Below are 14,904 nucleotides of genomic sequence, written 5' to 3' on the forward strand. Positions count from 1 at the left end.
AGAAATGCAAGATTTGTAATTGTAATCACTAATCAAAGTACTCTTCTTCATTGCCAAACGTCCAAAATAGCAGCGGGTCACTCATCTGGCCCAGGGAGGTGATGTTTACCCCCCGCCCCGGGTCTCCTTCCCTGGGACAGGAGCTGCAGCCCCCCATTTGCAGGACTCAGCATTCCCCCGCCGGACGGGAGCGCTCCTGGTTCCCATGGCGACAGCTTTGTCAGCTCCCGCCGCGCTCGGGACACCCCAGCCACGCCACGCCACGCCACGCCGCCCCTCGGCTCGCTCTGCTGCCTCTCCCCGGATTTTGAGACCGTGGCAGCCCGTCTTCCAGCCCTGTTAGAAACAGAGACGATTACCCAAATGCAGAGGCGAAAAAACACTTTGTCAGTCCTATCAAGCCCGGTCAGCAGATGGCTAAAACCTCTCGATACGCAGCAACAGCGAGGCCAATAAAACCTCCGAAGTACAGCACTACAACTGTTCTATTTACAGCAAACATTAGCAAACACACGGCCTCAATGACTCAGGTGAGTGAAATCAGTTGGAGAGAGATGTAGGATACACCACAGTAGCTTACTTTTAATACGATATTTTTTCCTCTGTTAGGTCTAAAGAACTTAATGCCCTTAGAACAAGCATGATCTAAGCCTTTAAGAAATGGAACAAGCTGATTTTTATAAAAGTAACACAGCAGCCATATGAAAAGGGAGGAACACTTCAATCTTATTTAAATTCTTACCAAGCTTTCTGTGAAAAACACATTGCGTGCTCTATTAGCAGCAGCCTTCCTTGATTAGTATCTCAATAATAAGACCCTTTAATCAGTTAAAAGTGATAGCACAGGTCAAGCAGAACCACTGCACAAGAAGCTTTCTTTACAAATCTGACTTTCCACTGTAGTATAAATGCTTTTTTCTCGGTTACACAAGTAATTAAAATACTTCCAAAGTTGACTGCTATTAAAAACAATTGTTGAAAACACTAAGGATGAACATCTTATATGCCACAATCCCCTTTGTTTTAAATATACACTACCACTTACGCATCAGCATTGTTTAATTTTTGCTTTTTAGACCAAATGAAAAATAGACATGAGGGGGAACAGAGTTTCAGCTGGGGTGCCTACAGAAGTACTGGGGAGAGGGAATGACAACAGAAACAAATCAGAGTAGACTTCAAGAAGCTTATTGCTAGAAATCACGTCTAGATACAAAAACTTAAGACTTTTGTCAAGGTCATTTCAGCTTATTTTTAAATTCAGTAATGTAGTACTTAACTTTTGTTTACATTTTGCCATCTGTAACATCAATAAAGATCTGACATGGTTTAATGCCTTTTGAACACTTATGAGCAACTCCTAGTGCTGACAAGACCTAAATTCTACTTTAGGGGAAGAGCACAGCAGAGGGCAGTCTCTACACCAATTAATGAAAACCTGAAAAAAAGAAATACGCTCAGTTTCAAAAAGCAGCCCACAGAAACAACCAACGCTATAGCTCATTAAATGGTCTGACACCCACATTAACCTAAGCCAGCACATAGATTCACTACCCTAGCATCCCTCTATGGCTTAGATTAATAGGCTACAACTATGCATACATTTGAATACCCAGCTCTAATCAAGTCTTTAGCACCAACAATCCCTGCTCAACAAGAAACATTTATTTCTACACATAGATATGAGTGGATAACACGGATGTCTATGGGCTGCAATGAAAAGATGATAAACAGTGAAAGAAAAAAAGAATTATCTTAATTTAGCAGTTATTCCAAACGTTTAGAAACCTTCAAGCATAACAAATGAAGAGTGAAGAAATTCCTAGAATTCCAGGGGATGTTAACAGATCTCACAGGACAGCCAGAAGCACGATAACAAGACAGTCATTTCTTATCACCTATTCACAGACAGTTAAGACTTCAGATTTCATTGTCTAAAAAGTAAACATGCCTGTCCTTGTTTTAAACAGTGGTCATATTCTCTGTGAAATTAAAAATACTGCTGCTATTTTAGTTCTCTAATAAGATTCCCCCACGCCCTTCAAATTGTATCCTTTTTGGCTTGGGCTCTTGCACCCCGGTCTCATTTTAATCCTCAGATTTTTTAGCATGTTATTTTTAATGTCAATGCTTGCCACTGCTTCACTATATAAAACATAGTATTAATAGTAAATGTTCATAAGTACTAATATGTAAATGACACTTTCACTTCAGAGAGGTGATTGAACCAAAACTATACTAACTAATCCCAAATTAAATTGAAGATACAATGTTCCATAATTTACATCTCATCTGCCATTTAAATTCATACAAAATGGCATTAGTTTAGTCCTCCATAGTAAGTTGCTCTTAAGCCATATTTACAATATTCTGGTGAAAGAGAAATTTCTTCCTTACTTACAATATTCCAATACCTGGTGACTCCAATAAACACATTTAGAAACATCATCTAAAGAAAAGGGGAAGACAGACATTCCTCACAGGCTTTCATCCAAAAACGCTGAAATGTTAGCCATCTAATTCAACAGTCTTCAAAGAGGGGACCAAGACTATCTTTCAGCTTTATATAATTGAGCTATAGGCTTTTGCAAGTTCAAAAAGCAAAGTCTCACAACATTATGTAATGAAGATATGTGTGCTAGCCTCTTTTGTGTGGCCTTCCTCCTTGGCATCTCTTTTCAACTTTTTTTGCAATATTATCTGAATGGGTGACAGCAAAGTGATTTTTTTTTTTTAATTATTGTCTTTAATGATTTGACCTGATTAGCTCCATCGCTGTATTACTCATAGGGATGGGGGGGGGGGGGGGGAAGTGTGGGGGATAAGGATCTTCTGATTTTTTTTTCTGACCACAAAAATGAGTTGAGACTTCTGAAGACCAAAATTCTGAAATACAGAACATAAAACACAAAATTGTACTATCTATGATCTCTGCACTTCACAGAGCTCACAGTCACTTATGCACCACAAACTCAGAACAACCACATTTCATTTGAGCTCTTCTCTACGGTTTTTTTTGGGAGGGGGAAACAAACCCACAAACTATTTTAGATACTCAGGTCTTTGATGTCACAAGTTTTTCATTCCTAAACTCATCTGAGATTGTGGTGAGTGTTCCGCTGAGCAAACCCCTAAAAAACTGCTGCATGAATTTTAGAAGTTTCCTTCTGAACGATTTTCACTTCATGGGCATAATTCCCTAAGGTTTTCTCTTTCTAGTTAACATCATCTGTACTTGCTTTTTCTGTAGGACACTGTAAGCAAGGCATACCAGCCATGCAGTGTATGTCAGTTTTTCCTACGATGCCATTTCAGTATTATTACTATGCTGAGACACCCTGTTAGACAAAGAAGACAGAAGCCCTTGCTACTATAGAAGAAAGAAACCATCCTCAACCAGGATAAATGCAACAAATAGCTATAGTGAATATATCCCCAAAGAAATATTTGGTCACAGTTTGCAGAGAAGGATTATGCTCAAGTGAATTCATGTACATGAAATCTGCTGGAATGTTTCTCACTCCTGAGAAGACGACAAGTACCAAAGTCAGAACTCAAAATTTTGCAGACCGAAACAACTGTTCAGAATTTGCAAAATGTTGTAGTTTCTTTATACTGTGTCAGTCACGTTACTTAATATTTGCAGAACATTTCAGTAATTTCTTCAGGGAAATCACATAATCCATATGTTTGTGCACAGCTAACTCCCCAACTGCTAGCACAGAACAAAGCTGACTAGGCTGTCAAGTGTGCCCTACTTTTGGATCCTTCCAAACAGAGATCCCATAGTTCATGAATTTATGACAAGAACCAGAAAAGAGACTGTCAGTATGATTCCTTGGACTGTTAAGCTGGGCTAGTTTGCTGCTCCCGAAGACTGCAGTCTCATAACTCTTCTGACTGCTCCCTTACCCTCTCCACTTCTAGATTGTACAGCCAGTGCCTTCTCTGATAGCTTTGAAGCTTGTCAAATCTCTCTGAGCCACCTTAATTCAACAAGACTGTAGAATGTCACAAAATATTTTTGTTTGTTGGGTTTTGGTCAAAGTAGCATGCTAAAACAGCTTACAATATAATTTGAAAGGTGACAGGACTGGCACAAGGGGCAGGAGCCAGTGGTTGAGACCAAGGAGGTAGAGGTGAGGACTGAGACAAGCAGAAACTCCCCCTGATGGCAGCAGAGAGCCAACTCCAATGGAACCTCATCTCATGGAACCATATTCTGTGAATTCATCCACTTCCCCCTGCAAAAAAACCCTCAGCAACAGCTACTGATTTTGAAAGAGTTTTTCATCCTAAAAATCCCAAGCAAAACCCACAAAAAACCCCCACCACAAAAAAGCAACCACACACCTACAACCACTTGCATCTCTTCCTGATGATATAAACAGGACAGTTAAAGAACCCATTGGTTTCTCTTAAAAAAGGCATAACCTCAGACACTGTGGGTGAAGAGGACTGCAAAACCTGCATTTATCTTCGAGCATATTTCCTCCCAAACAAAAATGGTAAATTGAACACCCATGTCTTGAGGGCATTATTAAAGGAGGTCCTACTGAAAAGTCTGAACATCTCTGCACTTTCATTACTTGAAGATAGTTAAGTAGCATTCTCAACCTATTATCTTTGTGTAAATAGTATAAACACACTAGATGAGAATCCACAACTTGGAAACTAAAGCTTTTTTTTTTTTACAGTGGACAGCAATAACAGAGATAAATCTTAATTTTCCGAGTGCTTGCAGCAGAAGGCATAAAATGGTACACCTACTGGTTGAACACTAATGGAAATAAAAATACTACCACCTCAGGCATACCTATACAATGGAATTCACATATAGGTAACCATTTAGAAATGGATGAAAATTACAAATAACCCTTATTTCAAACCTTCCCAATATTTATCACAAAGATCTGTTAAACTTATGGGAACAATGCCAACCATGAAGGAAGAACTCATGCTGATTCCTTGGTCATACTATAAGGCAAGACTGCTGAAAAATTATACCATCTAGTAACTTAAAACAAAGGTCATGAGGAAAACCTGTAGAAAAATACTTTATGTAAGTATTACCAAAATTTAACTACGGGATGTGAAAATCAAATGTTTTGTAAATAACCTATCTTACTAGACTTCATAATAAAAATGCATGTGAAAGCTTCACAAAGGCTATAAAGACATAACATTAGAGACCTTCTGTACCTTATAAAAAGACTCTCTTTCTCTCCTATTAAATGTAAGTGGACTCTTGGGCCTAACGTTAGCAATCAGTTACACAAATTAAGATAAAACCCTGGCAGGAACATACTCACTTCTGGAAATTGAATTCAAGAACATAAGCACTGAGGCTGCAGAGCTCTTTCACAGTTCAACTCTTTTGCTAAATCAAAGAAAGTATATTCAGTTTCTGAAATCTTGTTAAAGCAGATGTTCTTTTTATTAAGAAAACATTAGAAAACTGTGATAAACTCACAGGAATGGAAGACACTCTTCTGTCTGAAGAGAGGCAAACTTATTTCTTATGTAGTAGTAACTTATTTCTTATGTAGTGATACAATAATTCTGTCCAGAAAACCACGTCATCACTTGAGCTGTTGAACTAAGATACTAAACATCACTATACAAGTCAGGGAAAAACACTGGTAAGCCAAGTGATGCAAATCCCTCCACAGAACTATCAAATCATACTAAGGAACAAAGATTCCACACCTAGGAAGGTGGAATTCAGCAGAAACCTCTCTTTACCTAAGATCACGGAGTGAGTCTTCTAGTGCAATGAACTTCCAACACAGCATTTGAACTTGAGGACGTATTTCCTCTCAATTCTTACACTAATCAAGCTGAAGATGACTCTTCAAAACAGTAGTGTTAAAAACTTTGTTTAAAAGCAACCTTTTCCTTCTTGGTAGCACCTTTAAAGCCTTCTTCCCCCCCCTAATTTGAGAGTTGAAAGCTGAATACTGAATTTTTGCTTCTTACACAAAAAAATTCTCAACCATCTTGAATATTCTGTGCCAGTGAAATGGATAAACAGTGAAAGGTATGTTAACCTATAGTTTACACTTGCTTGTATTAACGAGTACACAATTACTCTTTCAAAAAAAAAAACCCAACATAAATTTTGCCCCATCATTAGAACTTTCTGAAGTGTCTGACAACTAAAACTAGTTCCATAAACTCGTATTACCTACTACTACCCACTACAATAAAGAAAATTGTAACAGCAATAGAAAATGGAAAAAACAATCCAGGAACAGCCAAGTCAGTCTTCCTAGTTTTCTGTACAAGTTCAAAATTCACTAATTTGTCCCACTTTACCTTTCATGCATATTTTTTACTGTTATGAAACCTGAAACAAGTTTCTCAACAGAAAAGTTGAAAAGAGATAAGATACTTGGACATCACTTCTGCCTGATACAACTTGTGCATAAAAATTAAGTTAAATCAAAATTTAATGGATGCAAGATAACAAAGCATCCCTACAACAAAGTCTTCCTCCTGGTGCTGATGTCAGATCTCAGCAATTCAGATGTTTCGTAATGGGAAATGGGAAGATAGGAAGAACACCTTCAACTGATGAATGCAGGATATCTTTGCATTTTACCACTCAGTAAAGTAAATTGTACAGGTATTATACAAAAGGGCACTGAACATTAAGAATACATTCAAAAAAGTTATTGAGCAATACTTAGAAGAATCAATCACACACCCAACCCCTTAAACAAATACCTAAAGATTAAGTTTGTACAAGTTCTACATACCAGTGATGCAAGCATGTTTATATGCATTACAACAACCTAGCTGATAAATCTCTTTAAAGAAAACACCACAACACTTTATTGTCCCAATATTTAGAACTCAGTCATCAGGTACTTCTGAATCAGAAAGTAAGAACTCTGTGTCCCAAAATAATCCTGATGACAAACTTTAAACACTGCCATTTATAGCTGCTTTAGGTAGCAGCATCTTCACTAATCATTGTTTAGTTTTATTCCAACAGAACCCTAGTATTGACTGCTTTGGAACAAACTTACTAGAAGTTTAAGCTTCATAATAACACACTGATGCCATCCAACTGAAGATAAACTGCTATTAAATTCAAAACCCTAGAGCCAAATTTCCCATAATTAAGCTTATCTAAGAATGTAAGCTGCATATTTGGCAGTTCTACTTTGGGTTAAAGAATAAAGCCTTCAGTAAATTAGCCTTTAACAGGTCTTACTACGCTAATCCTTTGAATAAAAAGAACCATAACACTCTGGGCATTAGGTACTTCTTAAATTCACATTTACATAACTAAAAATATGAACTTTTGAGTGGAAGTATTACTTTGTAAATCCTTCAGCAAAATGATGATCGCAAATGCTGCCCTCATGCAGGAACCACACAGACAGGTGTTCTCCTCTAGAGGTGGAGACAAATCAGTAATCTAACACCAGCCTTACCTACAAGACTGCAGTGTAACACTCCGATACTGAAGCATTCCAGAAAACAGTGTTACAATTATGAAGTTATCCCAAGAAAAACTGATTACTAAGATGTGCCAGAAACACTGGCATTCACCATCAACAATGCAGTCAGGACAGCTTGAAATATTCTCAGCACTTTTGCCCCAGAACTGGCAGCCTTGCCCTGCTGCAAAACCAGGTGTCAAGACTTCAATTGCTGCTCCACAGACCACTGCCAGAAGTTGTGTACAGTACAAATGCTAGGGAGGATGGATCTTGTTTTTCCCTGAGAAAAGCCAGAGAAGGGAATGAAAATGCAGGGGAGGGAAAAGGGGAGAGTCTACGAGTAAATGATATAGAGAGAAGCTCATAACTGGAGAAACCAGAGTAATTTTTCATTCAAGCAATAATCAAAATAGCAGCAAAATTTAAGTACTCTAAATTCCCTGCCTGTATAAAAAGCAGAATCCAGTGTCAAAGGGCAAGGCTAAGAACAGACAGCAAGAGCACTAACTGGATGTGGGGCTCAGTGCCAATATCAGCATTTCAATATGCTGCTCGGGAAGCTGCCACTGTCTTTACACAAAGTTTTTCAGATCAAAGTGGTCAGCCAAACAGTAACAGTAAAGAGTGAAAGCTGTAGTCCACTGGAAGACAAACTGTGTTTCCCCTCTAAGACAGGTGGATGGAAAGAAAGAGTATTTCCTCTGATTCAGGTATAAGAAATGTGATGAAAATTAAACTGAAAAGGTTATGTATGTAGAAATTATAACAGTCTTGTCTGGTGCATCTACCTTGTAAGCAACAGGAAAAAGCAGCAAATTTTGCAGAAAAAAACTCCGAATATCACTGTGAAGCACCAAAACCGTAACAACAGCACAACACACTTAGGTCTTCACTGCAGTCACCGGAAGAAACAGTCAGGTTTACAGAAGGGGTTTCAGTTGAGAAACTTCATCTGGACCCTAATCGTACACATCTCTAGTGTCCGACAGGCAGCAAGAACTCTAGTCACTATATGTCCATGCTTCGCCACTGCAAAGCTTGAAAACACTTGGTCCTTCTCTTGCCTAGCAATTTGAGAAGACTTGAGCAGCTGAAATGGAAAACTAGGTTTCCTAAACATACTTTTTCAAGATTTCACAGCAGCAAATTCTCACAATGCTCTGAGGCAGCACAGCTGAAAAACTTCAGGATGCAACAATACATACCACCCGTGCCCCAACGTGCACATATATCCATGTTTCAGAACAATCTCGAGTTACAGCCTCTACTTCTTCCTAGCAGTTTTCCCACTTGAGTTTAGGATGTGATTCTGCAAGATGGAGACAACCTTCACCTTACTCCAACCCCCTTTCCTCACTTATTTTACACTGGCTTTGGCATCACTAGAGCTCTCCAGGAGCAGCTTAGTGGAATAAAATGGCAGAAAACAAACCCAAGAGAAAGATACCTCCCACTCTCAGCAGCAAAAAGCTCCAATGTGAAATCATCTGCACACTAAACAGTGGTCTCTCCATCACCAAAACAACTGCAATTTTTGAGGAGTTACAGATTTTTAAAAGCTAAATTGTTACCAACTCTTATTGGGTATAGAACAGACCATTCATACCTAAGAAATCAGGCAAAATGTGTACAAGAAAATTCCACGTACTCGTGCATTTAAGTGAAAGAACAAATAAAATCCAAAACCACTCCAGAACGGTGCTGCATGATCAGCAACAAATGATTCAGGAACAGAGAAGTACCCAAAGGTAACAGAAAGAAATTAAAAGACATGCTTACCCTGCATGTCAGATAAAAATCAGGATGGCAGTGAATGCTATCTGATTTCTCAATTTCAGAAGAAATTTACAAATGTGGATTTAGGACTAGGATTAGGATTTTTGGGTCCCACTTACAAACGGGAGCTTTTGGGCTCTGGCAAAAATGAGAATTATAGAATCGATTAAAATGCAATCCAATAATGTCACCCAATGCAAATAAGGCTACGATTTAAGCAGTATTTTCTTGATGTCTACTTGAACTGTTGCAGACTGTTTTAAATTATCTGTCATTAGTGGCATTTTTTCAAATATATTAGGTCACATTATGAGGAAAATACTTGATCCTTTCTTCTAAAAATGAAACTAGACTAGTCTCTATTAAGATAAATCAATCAACATAATTTATAGAAGTTAGGGAGCTTCAGCTTTCTTTTATGCGAAGAAAACAATGCACACTTTCACCCAGAATAGGTTTTGCTCATTTTCTTAAAAGAACCAGAAGGGTCTAAGATCAGCAGCATAAATTATAGAGACACACCAAGGTTTACACATGAAACAAAGTAAGAAAACACACAAAAGGATGTACAGATGAGGAACAGCCTACAGAAGTTAAATCATGCATTTTTAATTAAAAGAACAACAGGCTATTCAACAAAAGTTAGAGCAAAAAACTGGTTTGCTTACAAAAATAAACAACTTAGAAAAGTCATTACTCTAAGATTTTATTAAGGACTGTGCACAAAAGGATCCAAATAGCTGCGTAAACTGAAAAAGACATCCAAATACAAGGATATAATTCTAGTCAACCCATCACACAGCTATAGCAGCTAAATAGTATTGTTAGGGCAGTGCTGCTGGCTCCCTCCATTCCCCAGCTCAAGGGGAGGGGTGTCAGGACCTCAGACCGTCTCAACAATTTTTTTTCAACCAGTAATTTTTTCTCACCACAGGACTGGGTGAGCGAGTGTAATCAAGAGGCCTGACGTGACCACTGGTCAATTAAAAACAGTTTTTCTAGCACAATTTTCAAAGTACCACTCAGTATAATGGCTTGCTGAAACAAAACACATTTTAGATCTGCAATAAAAATATTTCAGTCAACATTCCCCGTGAGCAGTAAGAGACTGGGAAACTTTGCATAATGGCAAAGCCTGCAGATATAAGTTTAGAGGATAAGGCAGAGACAAAAAAAAAAAAAAAAAATCAAGTGACACTGTGAAGGTCCTGGGTGCAGCACAACTGGCAGCGGCCTGAAATTAATAAACCATGCTGAATTTAATTTCTGTCTGTGCTATGCTAACCAGGCTCTCCATGTTCTTGACAGCTTATTAGTCCAGACACCTGCATTTTAATCGCAAGTAAAGAGAACAGGGCTCTCGGACAACGGATTGCTCCCTCCCTGACACTCCAGCACATCCTGCAGTATGGCTCTGCAGGGTCCTGGCCAGGTGGTAGACTACTGTCTGGGCACCGACCTTCAATTCTTTTACTCACTAGAAAATGAAACTGTTGTTCCTACAGGTACCATATAGTCTAATTATGAAGCCATTTAATGCAGTCTTTCAGGCAAAGTCGAGTAGACTGGAAATGCTATTCATACAGAATTTTAACTGAGAATTGAAATGTCACATTCTAGGCCAGTAAAATCAGTTTTGGAAATATTTCAATTTTGTTATAGTAAGAAAGTTCAAAAAGTAACAGCAGATGTTGCAGTCCTGTATTTTCTATTTGTCAGATGTACAAAAGCAAGTCCTTGTGCTTTAGAGTTCATCTAAGCCTAGACATCAAAAGAGGGTAGCAGAGATATGATGCAGTATTAGTTCTCTAAAAAGCCGCACAGGTTTCACTGCGAACAGCACTGGTACCTTACTGGAAAGCAGCTCCTCTGACAATTGTACTAATGCCTCACAGACAGAGGTTTTTTATTAGCAGCTCTGCATATTACTTTCTTTTCTACCACCCCTCTGAGCACTCGTTACACGCACTCTGTGTGATGCTAGGAAAAAAACCGAGGTTCCAAGATTATGCTTTTGAATTTTGCAGAGTGAGAACATAGGTTCTTGCCCTAAGGAAGCATTTAATGTTGAGATTTTTTCAGCAGGGGAGAAGAAAAAAAAAAACAGAACCAAAAAACCCAGAGACTTCCTAAACAAGCCAAGAACACTACAGTGACTTTACCATTCTGTTCAGAACCTGAGCATATAAAACAGTCACTTTTTCAAATAATGTCAGAAAATACTGACCTCCTGAACAAGAGCTGCAACACTGTTCGCATGCCAATTACTCAGAGCAATCAAGTGGCAAGTCTGGTCACTGGGTTTCATCTCTAGTGCCAAATCAACCAACTGTGTTAGTGAGGCAAATCAAAGCAGGTATATCTGATTTTCTGTGAGTCTTGACAGCGTTTCTAAATTTTATCATTACTTTTTACCATCAGCTACTAAGGAAACAAACAAATTTTGGGATGTAGATTATCTATTGTCCATTATTTCTGTTTTTTCGCTTCAAATTGAATTATTACAATGCAATTTAGGTCAGGTTATACCTTAAATCCATTTGAAAATAATCAGTGCAGCAGCCATTAACAATTGTCAGTGGAAACAACAGAATAATCACCCAGGTACCCCAATACTTACAATAATGCATTCAATTTTCCAAGTCAAGTCTACAATATTTGCTTTAAAGCTGCAGAAATTTACAACTTTTGAAATCAAAGCAACCATTTTATCCTTCTGACATATCTGTTTACCAGAGACACTCTTAAATAAAACTGTTTTATTCCACTCAATTTAAAGAAAGTATTTGAGAGGAGCTGTAGTTCTCTAGTCCCCAGAGATTGCAAATCATCTCAGCAATGCAGGCAGATAATTTTGTTCCAGCACTACCAAGACTACAATGCCTGCAATAACAAAATTTATTTTTGCAAAGCAGAAATAACAGAGCAAAACTAGGAAGGTTTAGGTATCCCACAGACTGTCAGACTTCATCCACCACTTCCAGGAGTTTTGGAACTTGAAACAAAAGCTTCACGTGCCCTTTTCCAATTGACCAATCGGTTGGAAGATACTTACCTATCTGGGATGTATTTTCAACCTGAAGCCAGATGACATTTTATATTAGAAAACTATTTACTCAGATTTATCTAGAGAAGAACATCCAACAGAATCAGCACTCATAACTTTTTTGTTCTTGATGAATTCTACATTTATGAAGAGAGCTATAACTATTTCCAGATATATAGTCAACTTTCACAGATTAAAAATATGCTAAGTTCCAGAAAAAAAAATCACCTAACAAATTAAGTATTGAAATCAGAATCTATTATTTGAGGTCAATAAGATTTATGAATATCTTTGCGCTCCACTAACTCAAATCATTCTAAGTATGCACCTATATTCTTTCAAGACCAGTTCTGGAATTCTGAATACAAACAAGGGGTATTTATTAGAGAACTTTAAGTTTTAACAAGCTAAACCCATAAACATACTTCTAATGCTTTCTCATTCCTCTAAACTTCAAGCATCCATTCAAATAGCTCCCACGCACAATATTTCAGTCTGACTTTGAGTAATAGGTCTTACCATTTTTTACCAATGTCTCTACTTTGCTTTTGGTTCTGCACACCCTGTGGTTGTGTATACTGAATTGATGCAGTGCATTTCTGGATGGTTCTACACTGCAAGTCTGGAAACGAAAGCCAGTGCAAATTTTACCTGCTAAATAAAAATTTTCAGAAATATACCTGTAAGAATATACTAAGGTAATGATATATGAATCCTTGATACCTGCAATGGTGTAATGGTCAGCAATAACATGCTTGATTGTTTGTGGGTTTCACAAAGTACAAGTCAGAAGTTAGACATAGAATTTGTTGCAAAGAGATCATAAAATAAGGCAAATTATTTCTCCTTGTATTATTATTTTTTTTCAAATAAAGAAGAAAATAAGGCTGCGTAAGAGGCTGAGCTGAAGGGACATCAAACTTAAAGATGTTGATAGACAAGCTCTAGCAAATCTTGTTGTAGCGGATTAAGTTACTATCCTCAGCTGTAGACTCTGCTCCCATCAGAAGTCACTGATCCCAAAAGCAGAGTTGGCAGAAGGGAACACATGCTGACACCTCAGCCACTTTAGTCCTAAGACTAATATCTTAGTTTGGGTCACATATTACACTATGATCTGAAACGACTGAGGAACAAGCACTTCTGCTAATTCTGCAAATGATGAACTAGAGCAGAGAGGCTGAGCAGGGAAAGGTAAAAAACTGACATCGCCAAATGTGGCAAGATTTCCCAGAGCTATAGTTGCAATCTAAATTTCTTCTAAAGTAGCAAGAATCAGATGTGCCACTTGTCACAAATCCATCCACGAATAAAAAAACCACTCTCACCAAAAAGTGTCAGAAGTACAATGTGAACTGTTAAACAATCAGTAATTAAGTTTAACAGGCACTGATTAGGCATGTTATGTACCTTAAAGGCTGAATATCCAGTTTCAAATTAGCTTTAAGAAATCAAGAACTGAGGTTTTGCACGGAATTTTATTTATCACATGAAGTCCCAACTACAGAAGTTATAAGAAGCACTAACACACGTAATACCAAAAGAACAGCATTAAATATCTAAGATTTGACAAGAGTGTGCACTTAAGAGGGAACACAAACTAGCCTACATTTACTACCCAGCCACTTAGGTATGCAGCTGCATTCATTAAATATTTGTATAGAAAAGACTTTAAAAATATTGACAGAAGGAAAAACTGTATGCAGTTCTCACCAACAGAAGTCAGAAACTGGCTTAAGGGATTAAGTATATATAAATTCAAGTTTCCAACTCAAGTTGTTAAATTTAAAAAAAACATATATGCAAATATTTAATACTTTACTACTACAGAAGTGGTATTTTCAGATTTCAGATTTTATACAACCTATTAAGTAAAATTCTTGAAATTTGTACCGTGCAGTTATCACCCTAGTACTTTTTATTAGGATTAAACACATACAACACTTTATTTCATGTAAGGTTTATAAATTAAGAACCACCACTGATCAGCCATGGAAATCACACTCAAGGCTTCAAAAAAAGCTTGTACATAACAAGCAGGCCTAACTGTTCACTTCTGCAGACCATCCCCTCCCACCCACCTTTAACTGAGGTTTTTAGATTCTAAGACTCCTTTGCTTTTCCAAACAAGCACATAATACAAATCGCAAGTTCAGCATCATGCACATGCATTTATAACAGAGAACCCCACCCAGCTTTTCACATTGTCCACTGATCAAAACTGAGCCACCAACACAGAATCCCAAATGAGACTAAATATGACATTGGGTTCATGAAAGGCAGGTCCTGCTTGACCAACCTGATCTCCTTCTATGACCAGGTGACCCGCCTAGTGGATGAGGGAAAGGCTGTGGATGTGGTCTACCTGGACTTCAGTAAGGCCTTTGACACCGTCTCCCACAGCATTCTCCTCGAGAAGCTGGCGGCTCACGGCTTAGACAGGTGTACTCTGCGCTGGGTCAAAAACTGGCTGGACGGCCGGGCCCAGAGAGTTGTGGTGAACGGAGTTCAATCCAGTTGGCGGCCGGTCACGAGCGGTGTCCTCCAGGGCTCCGTTTCGGGGCCGGTCTTGTTCAATATCTTTATCAATGATCTGGACGAGGGGATCGAGTGCACCCTCAGTAAGTT

General features: G+C 38.2%; 2 protein-coding genes across 2 annotated transcripts in view; both read right to left on the reverse strand.

The window, feature by feature from the left end:
• The window catches only part of MPP5 (membrane protein, palmitoylated 5 (MAGUK p55 subfamily member 5)), a 37,813-nt gene extending 37,479 nt beyond the window's left edge, over window positions 1-334 (reverse strand). Inside the window, exon 1 of the mRNA XM_009320975.1 lies at window positions 255-334. The gene's annotated coding sequence lies outside the window, so the exon portion shown is untranslated. The remainder of the gene's footprint in view (window positions 1-254) is intronic.
• The window catches only part of FAM71D (family with sequence similarity 71, member D), a 48,514-nt gene continuing 33,687 nt past the window's right edge, over window positions 78-14,904 (reverse strand). Inside the window, exon 8 of the mRNA XM_009320999.1 lies at window positions 78-336. Coding sequence (XP_009319274.1) covers window positions 78-336 — 259 coding nt within the window. The remainder of the gene's footprint in view (window positions 337-14,904) is intronic.

The sequence above is a fragment of the Pygoscelis adeliae genome, unplaced genomic scaffold (assembly GCF_000699105.1).
Source record: "Pygoscelis adeliae isolate BGI_AS28 unplaced genomic scaffold, ASM69910v1 Scaffold3, whole genome shotgun sequence".
Lineage (NCBI taxonomy): Eukaryota > Metazoa > Chordata > Aves > Sphenisciformes > Spheniscidae > Pygoscelis > Pygoscelis adeliae.